At 37.3% G+C, this 27,566-nt stretch overlaps 1 protein-coding gene across 6 annotated transcripts in view; it reads right to left on the bottom strand.

Annotated features, from left to right (window-relative positions):
• Positions 1 to 2,191: 2,191 nt before the first annotated feature.
• Positions 2,192 to 27,566, bottom strand: part of LOC128263777 (transcription factor SOX-6) — a 56,462-nt gene continuing 31,087 nt past the window's right edge. For 3 of the 6 annotated variants that reach the window (XM_052998970.1, XM_052998969.1, XM_052998968.1), the window contains exons 4-5: positions 6,282 to 7,208; positions 2,192 to 3,830 (exon numbers count right to left, since the gene is read on the bottom strand). In XM_052998970.1, coding sequence (XP_052854930.1) covers positions 2,988 to 3,830; positions 6,282 to 7,208 — 1,770 coding nt within the window. In that variant the 3' untranslated portion in view covers positions 2,192 to 2,987. Of the gene's footprint in view, positions 3,831 to 6,281; positions 7,209 to 11,414; positions 11,465 to 12,152; positions 12,791 to 27,566 lie in introns of those variants that run through there. The other 3 variants (XM_052998972.1, XM_052998971.1, XM_052998973.1) reach the window with 3 other exon arrangements.

Here is a 27,566-nt window from a genome sequence, read left to right as displayed (position 1 = left end):
CTGTGTGGAAAGAGGTTAGCACCGCAGAAACATCGGCAAACTATCGCATAAAATAGTCCGTCGAAGTCCGTCAAAGTCCGTCAAATTTTAACGGCGGAATAACTGGGAAGTGTTTGGAACGGCAAAACCTTATGGACCATCCCTTCAACTGATGGTGAAAGGTGAAGTGATCTCTGTGGAAGTACGCTATATATATATGTATAATTTAAAATCTATCGTATTCCAGTGGGAATCGGAAAGCAACTTTGTAGTACCGAACTATAATGACCGCTCAATATACAAATCCCATAGAGCTCATACTAGTGGAACGATTGAAGTTTTTGACAGATGTAATAGCCTAGTTACACTTAAGCACGTCTCCTATCGATATCGGCGAAGAAAATCGAAACGAAAATTAATTTTATTTATATTTCGACAGTAGAGCTGTAAAAACCTCGATAGTGACCCCACTCAATATTATCGATAGTGATAGTTTAAACCATCGATGTATCGATGGTGGCGAAAACAACCGATAGGGACCCGCAGCACAGCCGCCATCGACAATATTGATACCATCGTCGACTGTTTTACATCTTTTATAGACTGCCAAACAGTGAAAAGAAAAAAAATTTGGGAAAAAAAATACCGCGAGACTGGCGGATTTACTAATCAAAATCCAACTGCTTTATTGTGCGCAGCAGCGCAGCTTCGTGAGAGCCTTCGCTGGCCCGCTGAAATCAAACATAGCATAGAACGTATCGTAGACGCGTACATGTGAGCGGTGAACATTAAAGTTATTGGGCTCTCTTAAGCTATTATAATAGTTGTATCTTAAGTCTAAACTTCATGTATTTGCGTTCTGCGCTTCAACATTCCGTCCATCTTGAAGGACCTGCCTTCAATCTACTGGGAGCACAGCCAGCTTCTCAATTGGACGCTTAAGGGGTATTCTGGTCTAGAAAGTTGAACAATATTCTTTTTGCATATTTTGAATGTTTAAACTTTTAAAAATATGATCCTAAAATGATTCTTCAAAATTCGAAATATTATCGAAATTCCGTGATGTGGCGTCCTAGCCATTACAATTGTTTTCTAATCCTTAATCGCGTTTTTCTCGAAACTTCTTTTTTTTGAGGCTGTTGACATGATGTTTCATGTTCTACTGAACCGATTCCGTTAAAATTTGGTATATGTCTTGTTTATACTACACGTCTATCGCGTCTGGCTCGGACTTAAAAAATTTGGATTATAGGTATTTTTTAATTATTTGAAAAGGTAATTGCCTAAAAAAAAGAATTGTTTTTTTCAAGACGACTACCGTTTTGTTATTTTTAGCTTTTTTATTAAGTGGTCAACCCGATAACGGCATCTTGACTAATGAAGAATTTGTTTTATTTTTTTCCGATCTCTACAAAAGCTGAAATTATGTCAACCAGAACTCACCGTTTTTTTTTTAAAGACCTCACTTCACCATCCATTATTTCGGCAAATTTTGTGGTGTTCTTTTTTGTATTTTTAAAATGTCAATAAAAATTTATTTATTTTTAATCTTACTTAAAAAAATGCCTAAAATTTAGGTTTCTTGACCTTTTGTCTGGGACTTTATATTGTTTTGGGTGTTAACCCATGTATTTTATCATGCCATCGGCCAGGTAGAGCCTGTCGAAAGTGCAGAAGAGGCCTTTTGCAAGGCTATACGCTGTGTGAAAAATTTACATGCCCCTATCATTCATTCGCTAGTAGAAAAATTTATTAAATAAATGAATGGTGATTTATTTGGTGATGATTTTGGGTGCTGTTTAGCTGATGATTTGGTGTTGATTTGACTCAATGATGAATGCCCATGAATGAATGAATGAATGCCCTACTTAAATCATTACTATTTTGTATGAGAAATCCTCACATTTTTATCAGTAGTGATGGTTTTTTGATGATGAATCGTCAGAAAAAACGTAATGAACGGTTCTGCAAGGCAGTCATAAGCAGAGTTTGGGCACACCTGGGCTTAGACCAACTCGGCAGAGCAGCAGCAGCGAGGCGGCAGAGGCCGACAGTATAAACAGTATAAAACCGCACACACACTGAAAAGTTTCGCTGTGCAAATTACTTACGCAAAGAAGTGCGAGCATTAGTATGTACTATTAGTATTTGTGCCGACCACTGGACTAGTACGGACTTGCTGAAAATTATCCATCATAAAAATACAATTCGATTGAAATAATTTTAAATTTATATTTCAGAGTATGCGCATTTTGATTTGATTGCATTGTTAAAGTTGAAAATTAATTATGTTAGCGGGAAATAATGTTGTGACTGATTGTACATTTTGACATTTTTTTCATATACAACACATTTTGTGAATTTTTGTTTATAAATTTTGTATTTAAGTTAATATTACCAGCATCATTTACATACTAGCATATGAAATAGCGGCTTACTACAGGTATAGGAATACTATTAATTTATTTTAACAACATAGTAATGTGTTTACCAAGTATGCACACAAGTCATCCTATATCGAAAATAATCATGAAAATCTACGACTAAGTGAATATGTAGGTATATATACTTATGTACTTATGTAATTTAGTGGCTTCTATTTAACTACGTTCGAGTATTTGGACGCATACAATTTTGACATTTATGGATCTATTTAAGTTTGTATATTTTACAAATATTAAACGATACTAACTACCTATTTGTGTACGCCTAAGCTGGGGTATATTTCTATTGCTACAGCATTGGTGCGTAAATGGCACAAAAATTGCAATGTTCCCAAGACCGAGTGTCTTGCGAACTATGGTTTCACAAATTAACTATGTTTATATATACGTGTAATGGCACTTGAACTGAAACTTAAATGGCTAATCAAACAGTGACTATCCTAGCCGTTTGTATTTACAAAGCCGATTGTGTTTGTGTTATTCCTTTCATCTGGGAAGAGCTGGCACGTCTTTCCAGTGTGCAGTGTGTCCCTATCGCGTTCTTGGCTGCTCTTAGTCGTCATCCTAGTCGTCCATTTCGCGCGGAGACGCAAGCTCCAATTCGTCGGAAGAAAAGCCCGAGGGCGATAAGCTCTCCGGAGGATAGAAGAATTGCTGAGAGGGTGGATGCCCACAGTCATTGCCATGAGCCGTAGCGGCTGCTGCAGATGCCATGTCCTGCAGCTGGTAAACAGCTGCCGCGGCTGCAACCGCAGCCTGGGCATTGGATCCCCCGGAGTGTCCCTTGGGGCAGGTCTCTGCGCAGGCGCTTCCGGAGCCAGCAGTGACGCCGCCTGTGCGGCACCATAGCTGCCTCATTTCTGCCCGCCGATTTCGCATCAGAACCTTGTACTCGGAAATTCTCATCTTTTTGCCGTCCACGATGCAGGTGCGCTTGGGGCGTGGTCTGTAGCGGTAGTCCGGGTGCTGTTCCATGTGAAGCTTTGAGAGCCTTGACTGTTCCTCGTAGTATGGTTGCTTGTCGGCATTGGACATTGCTTTCCAGCGAGCTCCGAGAATTTTCGATATATTCGAGTTGTGCATGTCAGGACATGCCTTTAAAATCTTTCTGCGCTCATCCTTTGCCCACACCATGAACGCATTCATCGGCCTCTTGATGTGCGGCTTGCTGTGCCCGTGTCCATGGCCATGGCCGTGTCCATGTCCGTGTCCATGTCCGTTGCCTTGCCTGAGGGGATGTGATGATGGCGACGCAGGTATCGGGCCCAGTTGATCTGTGGTGACACTTTCCGGGTCCAACGCCGCCGATCGTTCAGAGTTCGTGCCACAACTATTTATTGAGTCACGACTCATGCGCGTTGCCCGTGATCCCCCAGAACCGACGACTGCCGTGTTCCACACTCTTCCCTGGAAAAAATTAAAACATAAATATGCTTATGTTAGTAAAATTGTGCGTACACACCAACAAATTGTGTAAGCAAAATTAACATACATACGAGAATAGTTATTTCATTATTTTACGATTAACATGCATTTTGTTTTTGCTTTCTTGGACAAGTTGGTACACAAGAAGAATATGTCAATCGTAAAACTAACTAATCTTGCATAGTTGTTACTTTACTATGTAACACATTTTAAATTACCTATTTTGCTGTTGCTTTTATGGTAAAAACAAATATTTTAATAGTCCCTATGAATTTGGTTATTGTCTCTCCAGACCAAATTTATAGTAAAACTATTATTAAAATTGTTAAAAAAAATGTTTATTTTTCTTTAGTTTGTTGTTGCAATACCTACTATTGTTGCTTGTGATTATTTCCAAGTTAATAGTGTCATAAAAACAGAAGGAGTAACAATTACATTTAAATTATACCCTTGCAGAGGGTACAATAATTTCAGTCAGAAGTTTGCATCGCAGTGAAGGCGACATCTCCGACCCTATAAAGTATATATATTCTTGATCAGCATCACTAGGAGAGTCGATCTAGCCATGTCTGTCTGTCCGTCCGTCTGTCAGTCTGTCCGTCTGTCCGTCCGTTTCTACGCAAACTAGTCTCTCAGTTTTAAAGCTATCTGCATGAAAGCCGAAGTTTATATACCCTTGCAGCTATTGCAAAAATTAAATATTTTTTAAAACATTAAAATTATGATTTACTTGCGTATATGTCTAAAAACATTGAAGCTATGATGATTTGTAGCTCAATTATTATATAGTTATTTTATATATTTATATTAGTTCTATGGGAGCTATATGATACAGTCGTCCGATTTTGATGAAATTTAAACCGTAATTCTGAAATATTTAACCATTACTATATGTCAAAGAACTAATAAAAAAAATTAAAAAACAGCAAAGTTATACTTTTTTTTATTTATTTTTTCGATTGTTCCTATGGGAGCTATATGCTATAGTCGTCCGATCCGGCTCGTTCCGACTTATATACTACCTGCCATGGAAAGCCAACTTTTGGGAAAGTTTCATGCAGATAGCTTTAAAACTGAGGGACTTGTTTGCGTAGAAACGGACGGACAGACGGACAGACTGACAGACGGACGGACAGACGGACATGGCTAGATCGACTCGCCTAGTCTAGTAATTCTGATCTAGAATATATATACTTTATAGGGTCGGAGATGTCTCCTTCACTGCGTTGCAAACTTCTGACTGAAATTATAATATTCTCTGCAAGGGTATAAAATGAAAATAAATTATAACTTTATTTACTTTTATTTTTTTTTATTGATTTATTATTCTTTCAATACGGTTCAAATATGATTATATAGCTCCCATGGGAACAATCAGAAAATTTAAAATAAATAAATGAAACAAAATTGTTATTTCTCTAATTTTCAATTTTTGTTTGTGTTTCTTTTGGACATATAAATAGTTAAATAATTCCCAATTACGCTTTTAAATTTATTCAAGTCGGAAAACAATATCAATATCAAATCGAATAATGGGGGTGAAAATCATCATAGCTTCAAAGGGTTTTAATGGGTACTCATATTAATCGAAATTTAGATGTTTTAAAGATTTTTTTTTATTTTTGTAATAGCTGCAAGGGTATATAAACTTCGGCTTGACTTTCTTGTTTTTGGTGCTTTAACTATACCTATTATACATACAAATTTTACTTTAAAACGATTTCAACGTAAAAAAAACATTGAAGGCCGTCTTATCGAGTGCCAGTTAATGAGTTTTCGAGTTTCGCAGAGTTAATGTGTGTGTAAAAAAACGCTTCGTTGATGTCAGGACTTCTATAAAAAACACATAGCATCCTCAACACTGTAGTATATATAGTATATTCAAAATACATTTTTAAAGCAGTTAAGGAGACATATCCGACTTCTTAACCCGCTCACCGTATGCAAGATCAGTTTAAAAGCTAGAGACTTGAAACTTTCGTAATCCTCCTTTATTGTCAGTAGACTGATAAGTTTGAAATCTGGTCGTGTGGTTCTTTGCGCAGACAAAAAGCTATTTACATAAGAATTTCAATAAATTTTCTGTTTGACTGCATGGGTTTTCGTTTTGATTAAAGCTTTCTTATATTTAGATACACCTGTAAGCCAATTATTATTAATCGGAGGACTTTATATATATGTGGCATAAAAAGAATTAATTAAAACTAGCTAAATTGTGTTATTTTAGATGAATTATCCGTACATCTTGTCTAATAAAATGGACTATTATCATAATCAGGGCCGCAGAGGGAAAATCAGGAGGTATCCATGGAAACCCACCCGTTTCAAATGGTGTACAAAAACTATTCTATTAAAAAATATTTAATAGAATTTTACACAACAGACAAAACTATTGCTTCAAGGGAATTTTTTGTTTTAATAGAATTTACTCACGTGGCTCTTCAAAAGGTGCGACTCTATCTCGCCATAATGCTGCTGTCCTTGATGCCAGCTGAGAGGGGGACTGGATACCACGGGCGTGAGGCTTTCGCTGTGGTGCCTCTGACAAGAGCTGTTCGGCGAAGAACTGGGCGAGCCCTTTGGCTTGGTAAGATTCAGGGGAGCGTCCATCTCAGAGTCCTGTGCTTCGGACAGACTCGCCATGCTGTGGTTGTCCGTCGGGGATGGCGGAAAGTTCTTGGGACACTCAGCTGTTCGACCGTGTGGCGACTCCGGAGGTGTATTGTGGCTATAAGAGAGTATTGCATAGGATGGGTTCTCGTATGCTGGGGATTCCGGCCTTGACAAGCAAGCCCCTCCATTCCCGCCCCTTTTCATTTCCCCCATCTCCACTAGCGGGAGCGAGGCGGAGGGGTCAACGCTCGAAGGCTCATTAGCACTAGTCGATGAATCGAGTACATTGTTGTTGCTAGAAAAATTGGTGCTGTTTTTATTGTTATTGGCAGCTGCCACTGCTGCAGCCGCCAGAGCTGCCTGTATGTGCGCAGCCGCCACGGCCGCAGTGGACCACATGGGAGCTAGGGCCATTTTGTGTGCGCTGGATGGCTCGTTTTGACTGTGACCGTGGTGGGCCACGGCTTGGGGACTCGCATGGCCGGGAATAAGCTGCAGCAGCTGTTGAGCGGGCATTGGGGGCTGCAGGAAAGCCGGAAGGAAAGGAACCAAGCTTCCGGAAGACACGGAGACTGCCTGCTGCTGGTGGTGGGGGTTCGGTGCTGTAAATCGGGCTGCCCCAAACTGGCTGCTCAGTTGGTTGTGCAACTCCTGAAGGCAGCTTTCGTGTTGCAGCCTCTGTACGTTCTGGAGGTGTTGTTGCTGTTGAGCACTTGCATCAATGTCGGTCATGCTAACGTAATGGGTCTAAAAGAAACGAAAATATGTGGTTTCTCAGTGAGTATGGATAGGTCAAATGAATGATACTACTAAGACGTAGTATTTAGATTTATTAATGAACGAATTTAAAGCACAACAGCATATTTTATCCAAGAACCCATCGGTTATGAGAACAACGTTTGTGGGCGTTACTGTTACACCTAAGTTAATTAATGCGCTGTGTGTGTTTGTTCCGATCATATTTTCACATTTTCAAAATTCATCTATTATTTTAGAAGGTGTTGGCAATTATGTTTCGTCTTGACGTCACTGCATATTCGAAACTTCGAAACAAAATTTACCTAAAAACAAGAAGTATTCGACTTCTTTTTTTTGTCATCATTGGCAACCCACCATAAGTTCTAAAATTAATGTCGTTTCTTTCTAGATTCTATGGCAAAAAGCCCTTGAAGCAAGAAAAACTTTTCTAGAACTTAGAAAAACGTGTCTCAAATGTAGGACAGCTTACCATACATTTTAAGCGACTTTTTCAAAAATTAGAAAAATTTATAAAAATTAACATGTTTATTCAGGTTGAATTTGTATTTCAGAATGTATAGATTTTTTATTATGTATATTGTCCATATACCACATCACATCATACGCATATATAATGTATGTACACATTTGTATTGTTTTTGTTTGGAAATGAAAAGGCAATTTTCAACTGGAAAACCTGGGGAAATGAAAATGTAGGATTATAATAAATAAACATAACATACTTTAGTTCATATATGTAAGTAAATTCTGATATAGTATCTGTCTAAAAAAAAACTAACATTTTTATTTGATCGTCGGACCGTCGTTGGGAATCGAACACGGGTCTCCCGAGCGCGACCAAAAAATTATTTAACCCTAAAAAGTAGAAAAGTTTACTCACATTTAGAAATCATTTTCTAAAATGTCGTGTCCTGACCCTGAAATGAAACTAACCCTAAAAATATAAATATTTCTCTTTCAACAAGCTTGTAGTCCTGTTGCCTTTTCATTTCCAAACAAGAACAATACATATATATAGTATATAGATATACATGCTGAAATACAAATTCATACTGAATAAACACGTTTAGTTTTTTAATTTTTTTTTATTATTTTTAGAAAAACTTGCCCTAAAATATATGGTTAGCTGCTCTACAGTTGAGACACGTTTTTCTAAATTCTAGAAAAGTTTTTCTCGCTTCAAGGGCTTTTTGCATCAGATTTGAGGAAAAAACGGCATTAATTTTAAAATAAAATTTCCCCCAGAATTTATGGTGGGTTGCCATTGAGGACAAAAATCTAGCCATGTCCGTCTGTATGAACGTCGAGATCACGGAAACCATAAAAGTAAGAGATTTGGGATTTAAAATGCAGATACTTATATTTCTTACGCAGCGCAAGTTTATTTCAAAACGGAGCCACGCCCACTCTAACGCCCACAAATCGCGAAACATTAAAAACCTCTGTCACGTCACTCGTTCTGTCTCCCTACAGCAGCCGAGCAGCAGCAGAGGGGCGGCAGAGAGCGGCAGAGCGTCGGCAGAGGATTTCATAACCCTATAACTTCTAAAATATTAGCTCGATTTTAAAAATTGTTTGTCTCTATCGATAGATAGACCGAAACACACTCACAGAGTCCAACACCTACAAACGTGTTAAGTGTTTTGCGATTTGTGGGCGTTAGAGTGGGCGTGGCTCCGTTTTGAAATAAACTTGCGCTGCTTAGGAAACACTAGAATCTGCAAGCCAAATTCCCTTGCTCTTAAAGTTTCCGAGATATCGACGTTAATACAGACGGACAGACGGTCAGACGGATATTTGCATAATTGTGTAACATACGTACTTTGTTAAGGGGGTCACTCCATGTGACGGCCCGTTTTTATACCGGTTACTCGTAGAGTAAAAGGATATATTGTATTCATTGAAAAGTATGTAACAGGTAGAAGGAAGCAAGTGTATAAAAATATTATCGCAAATAGAGGCCGAAGATCGGCAATAACAGCTCGTGACAAAAGAGCCATGGTGACAATTGTGAAGGTTGAGTGATTTGATTACAACGGAAAAAGTGTTAGGCGTGACACCTTTTAATTGATTCAACTCAGACCGCTTCATCCAGGTGTTTTGCCTACACAGGCATTTTTTATTTCAGCGTGACGAATGGAAACATGCAAAAAGTGTATTTAATTAGTCGAATGCTTATTCATTTTTCGTCACAAAATTTGATATCAGATATTTTATGCCATGTTATGCTATGTTGAAGTGTGATCGTTACGACTTTTTTATCTTGTTAAGAGATGTTTTTGTTTGATATCAAAAGTTTTGGTTTGAAATATGGTCAAAGTACCCGCATATTATGACCATGCTTTTAACAAAAAAACTTTTAACTATACTTCAGTACTAATTTTTTTTTAACAAACTACGTTTGGCAAGATTTTAAAGCTTAACAAACAAGGAAGGAAGTCAGCCTAAGTTTATATACCCTTGTAAATATTAAAAAAAATTAAAACAACAATATTTCGATTTTTATACTTTTATGTTTTACAAGCAGCTATTTGACATCGTGGTCTAATTTTAATTAAACTAGAACCGTAATTCTGAAACAAATAAATCATTATTTTGTATCGAAGTATACTCAAGTCAATTGAAAACAAGAAAGGAAGCAAACTTCGGCAAGCCGAAGTTCATATACCCTTGCAGCTATTGCAAAAATTAAATATTCTTGAAACATTAAAATTATGATTGACTTGTGTGTATGTTAAAATTGAAGCTATATGAAGCTTATTTGATAGTTCCTATGATAGCTATACGATTGTTCCTATAGGAGCTTTAAGTTATAGTCGTCCGATTTTGATGAAATTTAAACCGTAATTCTGAAATATTTAACCATTATTATATCTCGAAGAACTAAAAAAAAATTAAGAAACACCAAAGTTATAATTTTTTTTATTTATTTTTCCGATTGTTCCAATGGGAGCTATATGCTATAGTCGTCCAATCCGGCTCGTTCCGACTTATATACTACCTGCCATGGAAAGCCAACTTTTGGGAAAGTTTCATGCAGATAGTTTTAAAACTGAGAGACTAGTTTGCGTAGAAACGGACGGACAGACGGACAGACTGACAGACGGACGGACAGACGGACATGGCCAGATCGACTCTCCTAGTGATGCTGATCAAGAATATATATACTTTATAGGAGATGTCTCCTTCACTTCTGACTGAAATTATAATACCCTCTGCAAGGGTATAAACAGCCAAATTATAATTGTTTCATATATTTTCCCGAGTGTTCCCATGGGAGCTGTACGATATAGTCGTTCGATCCGACTCGTTTCAACTTCTACTTATAGTTTTAAAGCTGATGGACTTGTTAGAAACGAGTGGACAAACAATCGGACATGGCTAAATCGACTCTCCTAATCATGCTGTTAGGGTCGGGAATGCTATATTAAAAGGCCATTTTTAAGGATACAATTCGTAAGGATACAAAAATTAACAAGAAAGTTGTCTGACATCTTGCTCATTTTTTTGCAAAGTATCTGATTTCAAAAATTAAATTAAATTAAAAGAAAAAATTAATATGTTGAAAATATTTCTTCATTAAACCTGAAACCATCGTATTGTTTCAACTTCTTCACCAAATTTTTTGGTGGATACTTTAAGGTAAAAATTCTTGCCTCAGCAGCGTTAACTTCCCCAAACTGAGAAAAGTAGCCGATTTCGTTGCTTAATAGCTTTTGAAAATATTCATAAGGAATCTCAAGGACTGAAACATTAAACAAAAATCGCCAATTATGTTACGGCTTTGTGATTATAAATTATCCCAGAATTCTAAAACAAGTCCTCAAAATTGTTTGAAGCTGACAAACAACAAGGAAAGCTTTTGTATTTTTTAAAATACCAAAGAAGTATTTTTTAAATTACTTTTGAACGGAGCAAGCAATTTTTTTAGTATGTCACTTTCACCGCCCTCTCTCCTGAAACAATTAATTTTCCTAAAGTATGCAACACCGTTCGATTGGTTTATTACTCGTTACGATCCGACCATCACAGCAGATTTTCAATTCAACGGCTATATATGTATATGTAGTATACTCCTCTGCACACGCTCTTGGTTCGCATCGTCACTACATGTGCTGTCGTGCATAGTGATAAGGTACATATGTATGTATGTACGGTGATAAACTATGTTACATACTCAATAGCTTAACTTACTCTTAGGCCAAGGAAGAACCAATGCTTTAACTTGGTGAATACATATTTTAGCAGGATGGAGCTTCATCTCATACTGCTAACGGACTAAACCATGTAGTGTAAGGAATTTTGGGTCTTAGTTAAAGTACAATATATTTTTTAAAGTGATTATTCAGTTAAAAATATGTTTTCATGTGTTATGTACATTACTATCGCCAATACCGATTGCTACACATTACATGCGGCTAAAAAAGCTTGCCGTGCGAGTTGGTAGTTGTTGGGGCTGGCACTATGCATTCCTCAAAAGGTAAGGGGTCCGTGCGTGTCGGAGCACGATGAAATGATGAAAAAAAGAACAGAAAAAAAACAAAAAATTTTGTAAAAGCAAAACAAAACGTTTAAAAATGTTAATGCGTTTTAAAACGTAAAAGGTTTCACAAAAATTGAAAGTTCGAATTTTCTCTATGTAGAAGCGTTTTGAAGAAAACTATTATCAACTTAAAAATACATATGTTCTTAAAGCAAAGCTATTGTTGTTTTTCGACATGTAAAAAAGCTATATTCGATTTAGAAGTTACCAAGCACTCGTATTATTATAGGCCACAATCAGATCAACTTAACTGGCACTAAAACACATTATTATTATTTTTAGCTTTCTCTCGTACTGCATGATTTTTCATTTTCTTTTTTAATATTTAGTTATATCTTCTTATCTTTTGCGATTCGGAAATAATCACCAAAAATATACTGCACACTCACTTTTACTCATATTCACAAATGTTTTTATGTAAAGTCTTTCTCGCCTTGCACTCCCACACTCGCCACAGATCTTGATAAATATAGCAGGTGGCTCACCTCGCGCATCGTCAACAGTTGTGCCATTACAGCAAGTCAATCCTGTCGAGCAGTTCAACAATTTAAACAGGGAGGATGGCCCGAAAGGTCTGCGCCTGATTGGCCAGGGCAATGCGACACAATGGCAAATCGCAGCGTGACGCGTGTCCGTATCGGTATCAGCACCCGTAAACGTCACTGCCAAGCGACCCTCTTCTTCCACCGCCTACGACCAGGCTGCTTGGCTATGCTTATGCTCAGTGCCCACGCTCAATGCTCACTGCTCACTGCTCACTGCTCACTGCTCTCAGAGCCAGCACTCGGCACACAGTGGGTATGGGTATTCATTCGGGCAGGGTATGGGTATCCAAGTCCAAACGCCCTCGGGATTTCGATTTTTATTCCACTTGCCGTACTCAGAGCTCTTACGTCCGCCCTCCGCCTTGGCATCTACTGCTCCTGTCGAGCCATCGCGGGAAACTGCCGGCGCTGGAGCAGCCGACGACTTCTGAGGCTGGCAGAGCTGAACAATGAGCTGTTCGACGCTCAGCAAGCGGCAGCTGCGCACAGTGGGCGGAATGGCTTACAATAATAATCGTCAAGTAACAATTGTATCCTATTGGGAATCTAATGGTCATGTTGATACAAAAATTTAAAGCTGTAGAGTTTTTTTTAAATACAATAATAAATACAACGTTTCAGTCATACTTAAATAAATGAGTCGAAATATAATTAAAGTAGTGACCGAAATGTTGTCTGCGGATGAAAGCGACAGGTTTCTATAAAAAAAGGGTACAAGCAGTAAAATTGTTTGGGGCTGTCGGCAATTTAACCCAAACCAAAGCATTCTTCTCCACTCGTTTGGCAGTTTCTCCCACTGTGCGCGGCGGCAGCTCCACCTTTTATTCTCTTTGCCGCTCTTCGCTCTCCAAACCAACGGGAGCTCTTTCCACGCTACTCCCACCCTTTAAGGTCACGAGACAAGCTCGCCGAGCGGTTGGTTGGGGACTGCCGTAAATGTATGTGGGCGTGGATTCAATTGTTCTGCACATACATATTGTTGCACGAATTACGAGAATTGTCTCTCTCGCTCCTTGTATTCCGACCAAAGTTTTTCCAGTCTCTCTCTCACTCAGCCCCAGCACCAGATCTGGTCCTGTCTCTGTCTCGTCCGCGTCCCTATATGTATGTATGTACGTGCCTCGCAGCCGAGCGAATATATGAGAATGCCGAGAAACAAAACCTTTTTGTTTCTGCTCGACTCCAAAATCGATAGAAAGAAAGCCAAGGAAAGGGCATTGTCCAACTCAGCCGCACATATGTACAGTGAGGCCCCGCCCTTTTTCGTGCGTCGACGTCGCAAGTAGTGGTGGGTACGGCGGTACGGCTCCGCTGTCTCAGCCAATTGTCTCGTCAATTACTTGTTATTGTATTGCCGCAATGCGATTCGGTTGGCGGACGGATAGCGGAAACTAGTACCGTAAGTATATCGAAATAAAGCACATTTCGTTACAACATGTACACGTGGATATGTACATTGCCTTTCCGAACCGTTTCCACTGGTTCGATCATGAACGCAGGGGCGGTGCCAGGGATCCATCTAATAATGGCTCAAAATACTCTCTGTAAGACAATTTACTGCACAAAGCACATACTCGTATTGAAGACATACAAATAGGGTTCATCAAACGTGTACAAAATTAAAAATAACACTTATCTGAACATGCATGTGGGAAACATAGGAAATTATTTAACTTTGTCAAGAATTGGTTTTGGAAATTAGTATTAGTAACTGTCTACCCTTCTACATGCACTTACATAATTGCCAACAAAATCCCGAGCATGATCGGGGAACTTACCCGACCATTAAAATTATGAGGATGCATGGAAGAGGGCACAACATTTTAAAATTGTGTACTTGCATTTATATACAATCATTTAATATGTGTTTATAAATACGTATTTAACATTCCACTCTAAAACACTCCGTAAAGACCCAGTTCCGCAGTTTTCTTAACGTGGCTGGGCCTAAAGCGTTGTCAATATGTTTTACGAATTTAAACTTTCTCCTCGTTATCGGTATCTTCTGATATCTTTAATTCCGCAAGCTCTACTTTAAGGGGTTACAAGTTAGAATTTATACACGCAAATTTTAAAAGGCGTTTCAGAGTGCTTGGAGGTACAAGTACAATCTTTAAACGCGTTTTTCTTAAAATGTTTAGCAAACGGCTAAACCGATTAGTCACAGTTTTAACTCGAGCTTCTTAAATACATATTTTAGTAATTAATTGAAGGGGTTTTCCCAACGACGAACATGTACTCTTGCAGAGGGTATTATAATTTCAGTCAGAAGTTTGCAACGCAGTGAAGGAGACATTTCAACCCCATAGCTCCCATCGAAACAATCCAAATATTAAAAAAAAAAATTAAAAAATGTAACTACTTTATTTTATTTATTTTTTTTTTAATTCTCTTTGATATAATAAAATCTTGATAGTTCAGTATTACCCTTTTAATTTTATTTAAATCGGAAAACGACATCATATAGCTGCCATAGGATCGATCGAATAATTCAGCTGAAAATAGCTTCAATGTTCTTAAACCTTTACGCAAAGAAAACCAAAACTTGTTGGGTTGTTTACTTTCGAAGTCCAGTTCAAAAGTGAAGTGGTGAATGTATTTTTTGTGGAGCTCCAGGAGATCAGCTGGACCAAATAAATATTTTTGATTATACTAAGTCTTAAAAGTTTTCTCAGATAAAATTCTGAAAAATTCGTTTTTATATTCGTATATAACGCCTTTAAACATCAAAAATATCGACAAAAAATGTACATTTCCCGAAGATCGGTCGGTTATCACATACTGCACATATATAAAGTATTGTTCATTTTTAACTTTATTTATTTATAAATCAACAAGAATTGAAGCAATCTTATGCAACCAAAGTTTGTACACCCCTGCATAAATGTAATATTTTTTAAAACGACTATCGATTTTTATGCGTATATGTTTAAAAACAGTCCGATGTCAATTTCCTTCCAAGTTTTCGATCTCTTCTATGGCAATTATAAGACATCAATCAAAAACACCTCTTGACGTGGTAAAAAATTATTAGTAACAATTATTATTATTTGTTGTGCAGGCTTGTGCGGGTTACGAAATATTTGGAGACTAAGGTGCGGTCATCACATTATTATTACAAGGAAAGTAAAAAGCCCTTAAAAATACCTTATTAACGATATGCAGCAAGAAGCTTCAGTCGTTTAGGGCTACGAAAAAATGGTTTTCAGCTCGAGCTGCTTAACAGAGTAAAAGCGTCCGTCTTATTTTTCTGATTGTTTCTATGGGAGATATAAGATATAGTTGTCTGATCCGGCTCGCTCCGACTTATATACTTCCTGCAATAGAAAGAAAGTTTCCTAGTGATGCAAGGGTATATAAACTTCGGCTTGCCGAAGTCTGCTTCCTTTCTTGTTGTTAAATGTGTTGATAAATGCACTGCCATAAAATAGTTTTAAGCACCCCTGCTTCAGTACAAATTTTTTTTAACAAACTTGGTTTGGGAAGACTTTAAAGCTAAACTAACAATAAAAATTAAATATTTTTGAAAACAAAAATAATCAAATTTTTATGCTTTTACGTTTAACAATCATTTTAATTAAATTGGAACCGAAATTCTAAAACAATAAGCCATTAATAACTATCGAAGTATATTTAAATCAATTAAAAAACAGCGTAGTTGTAATTTTTCAAAATTTTTCCGATTGTTTCCATAAAAGCTGTATTGTAAAGTCGTCCGATCCGGCACGTTTCGGCCGTTTTTTTTATAAATTTCAAAAAAGTGTAAAAAATAAAAAAGAAAACCAAATAATGTGAATATATTTTATTAAGACCAATTATGTTTTGGCAGCGTGATTAGCATTTGACAATACCTTTTAAACGACTTAAAGCTTTTAGAAGCTAAGAAGTTTGCTTTTCCAGCCGATTTCCCGCTAAGTAAGCTAGGTGTTCAAAAAGTTGAAGAAAATCTTTTTTCTAACAACTTGCCCAATACAAGAAAAATTATCCCATTTTCAACTATGCGCGGAATGAGCCAATCCTAAGAACTTTAAGACTTTTTAACTCTTTGGCACTAAGTATTCGATTGGTTTGGGGATCCAAGAAGGATGTGCTAAGGCAATGGCTTAGGGAATAATATTAAGTTTTAGAGTTAAGTTAGCTGATAGCCAGGAAAGGATTTATCCATCCATTTGCGAATAAATAAATAAATAAATACAACAAGTGAAAATGACAAACAGAGAATGTTAATTTTTAAAATATATAAAAAAAAAGGATTTCTGGAATAACTTTTGATCGGAGCATCGGACACAAGCAAACTCGACCCGTATTTTCAACAAAATTTAAGTAAATTATTTTACCAAACCGGGCCCAATTAAAACAAGAAAGGAAGCAAACTTCTGCAAGCCGAAGTTTATATATCCTTGCAGCTATTGCAAAAATTAAGAATTCTATATAACCTCTAAACTTCAGATATAATATACCATTACTATACATCTAAAAAAACTAAGAAAAAAAAATAAAAAAACAGAAAAGTTTTAATTTTTACAACATATTTTCCCTATTGTTTCTATGGAAGCCATATGCGTAATCGTCCGATCCGGCTCGTTCCGACTTATATATCCCCTGCAACAGGAAGACAACTTTGAAATTATAATATCCTCTGCAAGCGTATGAAAACGAACTCTACGCCGCCCACTGCGAACTACTGACTTAACCATAAAAAGGGCGTTTTTAATAATATAAGAAGTGGCACTTGCGGCGCGAACTAATAAATACTTTCGTATTTTTCGGAAACGTTACCCACGAAAAATGTCCGGTTCAATAAAAGGCAACCCCCTTTATAACTTTCTTACGACGAAGATAAAAAATATATATTTTGTCTTGCTAAAAAGGGATGAACCCGTTTTGTGGTTCTTAAAACAATTATTTTATTAGTGCTTTAATTTTAAAGAATTTCAAAGAAAATAGCTTAGAATAGAAGCGGTCAATAACACTGGCTTACAGATTTAAATCGAAAAAATCCCCCAGGGGTCAAACTTTAATTTTCTATTGGGTCTTCCTGATTTAGACAATTACACTCAAAATTGTTTGTATGGTACCATTTTTCTTCCAAGTGTAAGTAACGTTTTTCACCTGTATACTTTAAGTCGTTAAAGGCCTAAACCGCAGAAAGTCATTTGGTTCTGGAGAAGTGGGTGTGTAAGAAATTTTTTTTTAATATTGGAGCTGTTGGGGCGGATGGAGCGGGTGGTCATCTCATTCCGATACTCTGTCTACTCTGCCCTATTTAAGTTCTGTGTTCACTTTTTTTAAAGTATAGTTGTCTCCAAAAATCCACGTTTGTGAGTTGTTCAGGATTAAACGCCTTAGAAATTAAAATAATTTTTTGTCCGAAATACACAAACCTGTTAAATAAGTAAATAAACAAGAAAAAATTAAATATTTTCCGCCTCTTTTGTATTTTAAGAATAATGATTTAAATTATTTTAAGTAAGCATGGTAATAATATCCCGAAAATGTGAAGTTAAATCGTGTAAATTGAACAAAAACTGTGAGGGATGTCTTGGAACCAAGAACGGTAAAATCCGTTCTGGTTCATTTTTGAAACGCAAGTTGCTAGATTCAAAGACATATATAATGACACAAGCTTACAAATTTAAATTAATAAAATCCACCAAATGGACTCCCTGATTAAAAAAAATTACACTCAAAATTGTTCGTATGGTACCATTTTTATACCCTTGCAGAGGGTATTATAATTTTAGTTATAAGTTTGCAACGCAGTGAAGAAGAAATTTCCGATCCTATAAATTATATATATTCTTGATCAGCATCACTAGGAGTGTCTATCGAGCTATCTGCATGAAACTTTCCTAAAAGTTGTCTTTCTATTGCATCGGAAAAAAAATAAAACAAAATATTACTTTGCTGTTTTTTAATTTTTTTTTTAATTCTTCGACATATAGTAATGGTTAAATATTTCAGAACTACGGTTTAAATTTCATCAAAATCGGACGACTACAACTCCCACAAAAACAATAAAAATATATAACAAATTTTTTTTTAATTTAACTTTTCTATTGTGTAATTTTTTTAAAATTCTTTTTGACTTATTAATAATTTGACAGTTTAGAATTACGCTTTTAATTTTATTAAAACCGGAAAACAATATCATATATGTAGCTGCCATAGGAACTATCGAATAATTAAGCTGCAAATCATCATAGCTTCAATTTTTTTAAACATATACGCAAGTAAACCATAATTTTAATGTTTTTAAAAATAATTTTGTTTGCAATAACTGCTAGGGTATATGAACTTCGGCTTGCCGAAGCTTGCTTCCTTTCTTGCTTTTTTTTAATCGATGAAATCCTCCGGAAAATAATTTTCTGGAAAATCAAGGTTTGATCTCTGGAGGATTTCATCGATTTAAATTTGTAAACCAGTGTTGTTAGTATTAGTATTAGTATATGGAATACCGTGTCTATCGCTTGCTTTTGGATTGTTCAACTTGCTCAAGAACTGCAGTTAGATAACCCATTAATCTTTGTAAATCTGGAGGAACATGCCTCCAAAAAAAGTTTAGATTTGTCCGTCACCATACCATCAATGTGTGGATATATAAATACTCCAATAACAAACCTAATATAGGCTAAAGGCGTGCTTAGCTTCCAACGAGCCAACCATAATCGAATGCGACTTACACAATTTTTATTTGCCTTTTCATTTGTTTATCTTGTTACTTTGGTTATGGCTTCAAAAGCGTCTATGAACCAGTCGAAAATTACGCATTCTTAGGCGTGGGTTAAGCGTGGAGGAGGCGGAAAAAGATCAAAGGACCATTTCCTGATTGTTTTATTCCGTTATTTTATTTTGTTTGCGCTCCGTTTCGTTTCGTGTTGTTGTGTATATGTATATGTTGGTACAGTTTTATTGTTGATTTTTGGGCGTATGTTGTCTTTGCTTATTTATTCAATTCGTTTACTTTGACAGTCACCGTCACTCTGTTTCGAAAACCCTCGGCCAGGCGCATCCGCCTCCCTTATTGTCAACCACCCGCCATGGTCAGACTTATTTATTTATTTGTTTATTTTCATTATTAAATTGTACTTCATTTGTATATTGCGTTTTGTTTCATCTCAATTATTGTCAGGGTATTGTGAAATTCAGCTGGGCCCCAAAAATTCTGGAACCTGCAAGCTTTTCTAGCTTTAAATCCGATTTACTAATTGGTAAGTGCTTGTTTTCTTGGCAGAAAACATAATCGAACTGTCATTTTCAATAGCAGATTTCGGTCTGGAACCATAAGGTGGTGGTTTTTGGGCAACCGGGGCTATCTATTGCACTAGCATTATAAACTCAAAATAAAGCTTTAGCTTCAATTAAATCAGCAAGTGTTTTAAGCCCCGAACCTCTTGTCTTCCACCAACAATATGCGCCCTCTGGCTCCCATCCTAGGAGAAACCGCAACCCTGACACCGGCACCTCATTAACGCCGCGAAACGAACTCGACACAATGTCAAGTTTTCAAGTATACCCTTACAGCCCAGCTCATCGGATGGGGAATGAGAAGAGGGTGCTAGGGATGCGCTTTGTTGTTAAAATGTTTTGTTTGCTACCAAACAATTGCTTTACATCCGTCAAATGTACTCATTCTTGGGTTCTCGAACCCAGTGCAAATCCGTCAAGGGTGTATGCGCCGCGAATATTTACTCTGCTACGTTGGTGGTGTCACATAGAATTGGTGGTTTCACATAAAATTACTCGCACTTTTTTAGCACAGTTAAAATTTTGTTGAAAATACGAGTCGAATGACATTCAATTGGCTTGGAGCCCATGGTCCGTTCAAAACTTTCTCAAACAAGAAAGGAAGCGAACTTCGGCAAGCCGAAGTTCATTTGCAGCTATTGCAAAAATTAAATATTCTTGAAAACATTTAAATTATGATTGACTTGCGAGTATGTTTAAAAACATTGAAGCTATGCAGTTTCATGCAGATAGCCTTAAAACTGAGAGACTAGAAACGGACAGACAGACGGACGGACATGGCTAGAACGACTCTCCTAGTGATACTGATCAAGAATATTTATACCTTATAGAGTCGGAATAATACCCTCTGCAAGGGTATAAAAACGAAATCGTCATATAACGCTTCGCCCTCTGTCTCAATACGTGTTTTTGGAACTTCTCAGCCTTAATTGATCCTTCTCGAACTATTTGGAAATGCCGTGTTACATGAAAGTTGAAAATATAAATACACCGCAGTATACTCCAAATTTTCTTTAAATATACCAATATAATAAAATTGTATTATCTATTTTTGCTAAATTGTTCGACCATCGATAATACCGATAGTTAGATCGATTGTTTTACCCACCCTAGTTCCCGCTATATTGTATCGTTGCAGCCGGATTAGGTAAAACAAATTTCGAAGCATAAGGCTTGTATTTCTAAAGTCTTAAAAAAGTATAGTCTTGGTCCTGAATTCCCCGTGGCCTAGAATACATATAGTCTCCCCTTCCTCATTGAGTCGCAAATTCCTCTTCGTTGCTTGTATATGTATTTTCATACCCTTGCAACCTATCCTATTCTTAACGTTATATATATGCATGTTTGTGCTTTGTTATGCTTACATCATTCAGAGTAATCGGCCACTACACTTTATATCTCAAAGTTGAGGCTGCCCCTTCTTCAAGATGCCGGGGATGGTGTCTGTTTCTTTTATTTTCGTTATTTATTCATCATTTGGGGCAAGGCAGACGTCGGTAATAATAAAAACGCAAAAGGATTGCCTGACGCGCCTTGGGTCTTAAAAACTCCAGCGCGCCAGTTGACTAGATACTCACAAACTTTATGGCGGCAAGTGCAATATGGTATTTCCACGTTAAAGGAACAAGTATTCCTAACATATCACCAATCTAATACAACCAATTTCTATAAAAACTCATTGACTTACCCTTTCATAAGATATTTTGGTAAAGGCAAAAGTATAAATTATAAGAATTTCACGTCTTATAATGCTAGATTTTATTTTTTAAACTGATATGTTTTATACTTAGTTATGGTTAATGGTAAATTATTCAACCGACCATATCCAAATTCACTTTACAGTTACACTAGCAAAACCAACCACTTAGCACAGTTAAACAAAAAAAAATACACTCAGAAAACAAATTCCTTGCTTTTAGGATTAATTGCCTTATCACTAGGAATAATTCTTTTAAGTAATGACTTCGTAAATTTGTATGAAATGCTCAAATTTAGGAAGTCATTACTTAAAAGAACCTTAAATCGTTTTAGGACATGTTGTCCTAAATTTTATATGGAAGTCTCAAGTTTCAAGGCAATTTTGTCCTAAAATTAAAGGAATTTAGTTTTTTGAGTGTACGTAGACAAAATGCTTAAGGATAGAAAATGTTAAATATATCAGGGTTAATATTAAATCCGCTATTAATGAAAGTTATAGGATATAAACCTCCGATCAGCAAGATACATGATCAGTGTACATGTGAGAAAATATCTAATTTTACACTTCGCGAACAACACAGGTACACAGCCAAAAAATTCTACGAACCATTTGTACCTTTCCATCATAATTTGGTTTTCAATCATAATTGGAGCATTAGCTAAGGGTTCCGCTGCTTACGATACTTTTAATTATGTAGCCCATATAATTGGGGTTTCCAAAAATGAAATCTCTGATTTTGACACAATTTCAGCAATAGAATCAATTTTAGTTTGTGTGTTTTTAATTTGGCTTAAACAGTATTTATAATTATATTTAGTTGGATATTTTTATAGCATTTAAAGCAAAATTGCAGAAGATGTTATAATTAAGTTAAGGAGCCATTTCCGACCCTATATATGTTCTGGATTAGAATCACTTGGAGAGTTGATCTAGTCATGTCCGACTGTCCATCCGTCTGTATAGCTGTTTTCGTCTTTTGGGAAAATTACCTCTATCTCATTTTTCATACATCGATAAGTTTTAAAGTAAGATGCAGTAAAGTGGGGGATGGGAGTCCCAAATTTGCCAGTTGGGTTTGTGTTTCGACCATGTCCAATGTTTAATGGATGAAGATTGATGACGTCGATTGATGATCGTTATTATCCGTGTTATTGGCGGGGTGGCGGTGGCTGCTGTGCTTGGTTTGGTTCAACGTGATGACAGACCGTATCGCTCTGCTTCTAATATGGCCACGTCCGAAGTCAAAGCCTCCGTCCAGGCTTTCGATCTACGGCACTTCCGTAGGCTTCAGCCTGTGCGAATACATCCCAGCTCTTCATTTGTGACCCCATTGTGTGGCAGGAACAATGGCGCTGGATGTCCCAATGCATTGACTGTGGCGCTACTTTGGCAACAAAACATCGACAATGAGCTTCTAATTTGAATGCTATTTTGTCTTTTGTTGTCAGAGATTTAATCATCTCCTTCTAGGCGGGACTGGAACTGCCTGGCGTTTTCCCATCATTAGAGCACCCATTGTTTTCGGGCTTAAATGAGCGCTTTATTCCCATTGTGGATGGTGGGTGGTCAGAAGATTGGGACTACCAACTACATATGCGAATGCCACAATACATACTATTTTTCAAACTGAAATATTTTCCGTTGCAGTTGGATTGGATTGGATTGGATTGGATTGGATTGGGTGAACAAAAGTAGCTAACCAAAAGCTCCATAATCTTTGCTAACTTGCCAACGACTGGCCTAAAAATTGGTGTCGGCTGGTTCCACTCGAACAGCAGATATAATAATTTGCTACAAATCCAGTTTTCAATTCAAATTTCAATTTCCCCAATCTATTTCCAAATTTCCTGGCCGAGAGAAACAGTCTGACAAGGTGCGGACGACATGTGAAGGCTTCGTGCGTGTCCCGTTTGCAGTGCGAACGTTAAATAATTCGTAATTGAATTGACGCCGACTCAGGATGCTGTTGAAGGGGAAGCGACGTCGAGGTGGAACAAAGTTACAAATTGTCGTGCAAAGAAAGAAAAAACAATTACCCAGCAAACGATGGGCGGTCCAAGATGAAATACGCAGCTATTGAAGAGCGAATGCAGACCCCCAATCTCGTCTCCCACATGACGCGACCTTTGCTCTGACCAAGACATTTGCACTTGACATTAGGCGCGCGGGTGGGCCGAGGGTTGTTTTTGTAGCGGCTTAGCGGCTTGTACTCGTAATTAGAATAAAGCCAGGAGTTGAGTGGCGGCTCCGCCGCTTCCACAGACGTTCCTCCCCAGAAAGTACAATTCATTATTTGTATTGCCCAGCCATTCAATGACCTGCACGTGCAGTTGCATCACCCTGCTTGGAGTACTCTCCCTTCCATGTGCCATTCCAAGAGCCATCAGGACAAGCGTTCGAGTTTTATTCGCTTGCCATTTTTTTGCGTTGGATCCTTTGTTAAAACTCGGCGAAAAGCACAGGTGTAACCTCGGCGGTTTATAGGTATACCCTAGTGGTATATCAAAAAAGCTTTAGCTGTAAGGTATTGTTGTCATGTTACCACGTCCTCTAAATTGTAAGAGCGAAGCCGCTGATATTTGTGACTACCTAAAATAAGTTAAGGGCGGGGAGGAGGTTCGTTTCGGAACACTAGTTTTGATTACATACAAAACTTTTTAATGTTTATTGCCGAACATCCTTGAACACGTAAATGTTGAAGAGAATGTTATCAAAACCAATACTGGGCCGGATGGGCTGTCAATTGCTTATTATTTAACGTCGAATCATATGATAAGTCCAGGGATTGAAACCGAATCAAATATCGGTTTCGGGTACAGTTACGGTTACAACCAATGTAACTATTTCGAATACGTTTTCGGTGACTGTACCGCAACCGGAAAAAAGAAGAATAATAAATGGAGCTTCATTACACGCGAAGAGAACTTATCACGAGAAAACGATGAGTGTTAACTATCGTGTGTCAGTGTGTTTATAGATGAAATGGTAGAATTTTTAGAACCTAAAGGGCCTTTTCTCCTCGTTATTTCCTTTTGTCCTCAAAGAACAAGAAGAATCAAATGATGAATGCCGACGACAAAGTTAAGCTCAATGTAATTTGGTGGACCAAACATAAAGAGAAGCGTTGTGCATGTCCCACTATTTGTTCGGAAATTGTCACTACTTAGCGACCACAAATATAATTAAATATTATCACTGACAGTTTGTACATTGCGAATACTTCGTAGGATGGGGTGCCTCATAGTCAGGACATACTGTCCACAGCGCTGTCAAAAGCAGCAACAACGCAAACACAGATTAATGGCAGCGACATAAAAGGAGCAGTTTATTATTATAATTGAGTTGAATTTCATTTGAATTTTACGGCATTTTGGTTCTGAAGGAAAAAATTAAATTTTGAATCAGAATAATCCCTTTTGCATTACATTTTAATATTTTAATGCGCTGGAATTGCAGTTCATTCGATGCTTGAACTCGCGAACTCGGATGCTGGGCTAACAATTCTAATTAATTTTGCAAAAAAGTTTAAAACTTTAAGAGAAGCAGAAGGACCGCCCACCACCCGTTGCGTATTATTTGTTTTCCCATTGGGCCTAATTTTAAATATTTGTTTTCATCTTATCTCATCGTCGGATCTCAGATGGCTGCTTTTTTTTTTTTTGAAAGAAAACGGTATTGATTTTCTGTTAGTGCCATTCAAAAACAAAATCGTTAGGCGAGCCCTTTGCAAGAGCACTTGTAAAACCAGCAACAAAGCGACCAGATATAAACGACAATGCGAAATTATTCAATAAGCAAAAGGCCCAACGCACAGGAAACTTTTTCCCCAGTCATCTTCCAGGACTAAGGAGTCAGTCAATGTAGCGATGACACAGCGTGTCATCTGTGTAATTTGCAGCATCCATGCCTCCATGCCTCCATGCCTCCATGCCACCGGCACTCTTCCGCTGCTCCGCCTGACTTGTGAGTACCTTGGGTTATTGGAATATTAACGGTTTTTGTTACAGCTTTCGGCGACAAGAACTGTCGCTTGGGAATTCGGATTCGACAACTAGGCGGTTGAATGTCTCAGCTGGTGGTTGCGGTACTGCGGTTGCTTCAATTTTTATCAGATTAAGCTTTGTTGGCAGGCGACACACGGAGCGTGCCAATGAATTTTAATAGCAGTAGCTCTACTGCCGCCGCAAGACCAATGCCAGGCCAATCTCAACAGTATTTTCTTTTCATCAGACTTTGACAGCTAGTTAGGGCGTTACAACTCATCCTTTCTACTAAAATATCAACAGAAATAAATATTAATTGGTTTTTTTTCAAACGATACTATATCTGCTAGCAAATACGCAACACTGTATTGTAGAGTAACATCGGGAGGAACAATTGCACGCACTTGTCGCACTTGTCCTTCACCGCAGAGTTTGTCAACTTTCTAAAAATGTTAATGTAAAAGGGTATATTTTACTTGCTTAAAAAAAGGGAACAGGTAAATAGTTTTGATCAGGATCAATAGCCAAGTCGAAAATGCTTGCTCTAAGCAAGCAGGTTGGCAGTCGGCACTTGTTTAAGCCCGAATGTTTTTGGGGCATGTTTGTTATTATTATTTGCTTATTCATTCGCCCTGCTCCAGTTTTCATATTCAAACGGATTTGAATTTCCCAGACTGTTCCAGTTTTTACTTCCGATGGACTCAGACGTTAAATTCCGTAAAAACTCACGGAAACTTTCCGCCAAGCAATTGGCTGATTCAATTAAAGATCGACTCCCCTTGTTATGCTGATCACGAATATATATAGATTTTATAAGGTCGGAAATGCCTCCTTCCCTGCGTTCTGACTGAAAATATAATTTCATTTTGTGTTATTTGAATTAACATCTCAACGCAGCAAGTTTATACTTAGATAGTCACGTTGAATGGGAGATACAAACTTATTTTACAGGCACAGAAAGGAAGCATTGTTAAAACAACTCTACAAACTAAACAGTACAACATCTCTTCGTGTTATAGTGACTACTCCTACACCTTAGTTTCCTACCTGAGTTCCTGAGCTTCGCACACAAACGAACAACCCCTGGAAGCCTTGTTCAAACTAATTGCGTAGCACATACACGCACTTCACCACAGATTTATTTGCTATTTCAGGAGTCATTAGCTGCGCAATGGGAATGGACGTCAACCCTATCCAAAGTCCCCTCTGACCACGTTAGAAGAAACATAGGCTGCAAACTGGTGTTGGATGTACCATACCTTTGAGGGAGTGACATGGGGCGCTTAATTATAATTGTTGATTGGAGGATTTGAATCCACGCACTTGGCTTTTAATACTCCCGATTCTTGTCATAATCTTGCCATTAAAACTTTACTTATTTATCTTGGAAAACAAAAAACATTTGCTTATTATGGCAGTAAAGTTGCCCATGTTGGTACTCAGCCCAATCACGCTATATTAATAGTTATAAAGGCGTGCTCCGGCTTACGCATGCCGCTCCAATCGACACAAAAAAGATAAAATGACCATATTTTAATTATTAATTCGATTACTGGAATAAAGTAGGGGAAACACCACTAAATTACGAGGTTCATAGTTGCATTGGTTATAAGTTGACAAAAGTCAACTGTCAATCAGAGCACTCGATTTATAAATACAACACATTACATACATAAACATTTAAATACAGTCGTTTTAAATAATAAATTTTTTTCTCCCCTTTCATGATTATTTGGAAATTGGAGTAACGGATAACCTTTAGTCGAATCACTCGACTACAGAGTTCCTTCTGGTTTTAAGCTTGATAGCCTTCTGCAGAGGGTACTTTAATTTCGGACCCTATAAAGTATTCTTGATCGGCATTACTAGGTGATCCGATCTAGGCAAACTCTCCAACGGTTGTCTTCCTATTGAAGGTAGTATTCAAGTCGGACCTCCCACAGGGTAAAATATAACGTTTTAAATTATTTTATAAAATAACAAGAAAGGAAGAAACCTTCGGCAAGCCGAAGTTCATATACCCTAACAGCTATTGCCAAAATTAAATACACTTCAAAACATTAAAATTATGATTTACTTGCGTTTATGTTTAAAAACATTAAAGCTATAATGTTTCGATTTCAAAGTTGTATATCTTCAAAGTCTTGTGGCTTAAGTCTATAGAAATTTGCATTTAAATTTGGTTTAGAAAGTTTGGGTTGATATTTTTACTTTATGCTGTTACTTAATTAAATACCGAAAAACATCATTGTAAAAAAGGTACCAAAAACCGGCAGTTTTAGTTCCATAACTTTTCTTGCAAACATCCGATTTCAAAATGGCTTATCT

The sequence above is a fragment of the Drosophila gunungcola genome, unplaced genomic scaffold, assembly GCF_025200985.1.
Source record: "Drosophila gunungcola strain Sukarami unplaced genomic scaffold, Dgunungcola_SK_2 000018F, whole genome shotgun sequence".
NCBI lineage: Eukaryota > Metazoa > Arthropoda > Insecta > Diptera > Drosophilidae > Drosophila > Drosophila gunungcola.
Note: the sequence above shows the minus strand (reverse complement) of the source record. Positions and strands in the feature narration are given on the sequence as shown.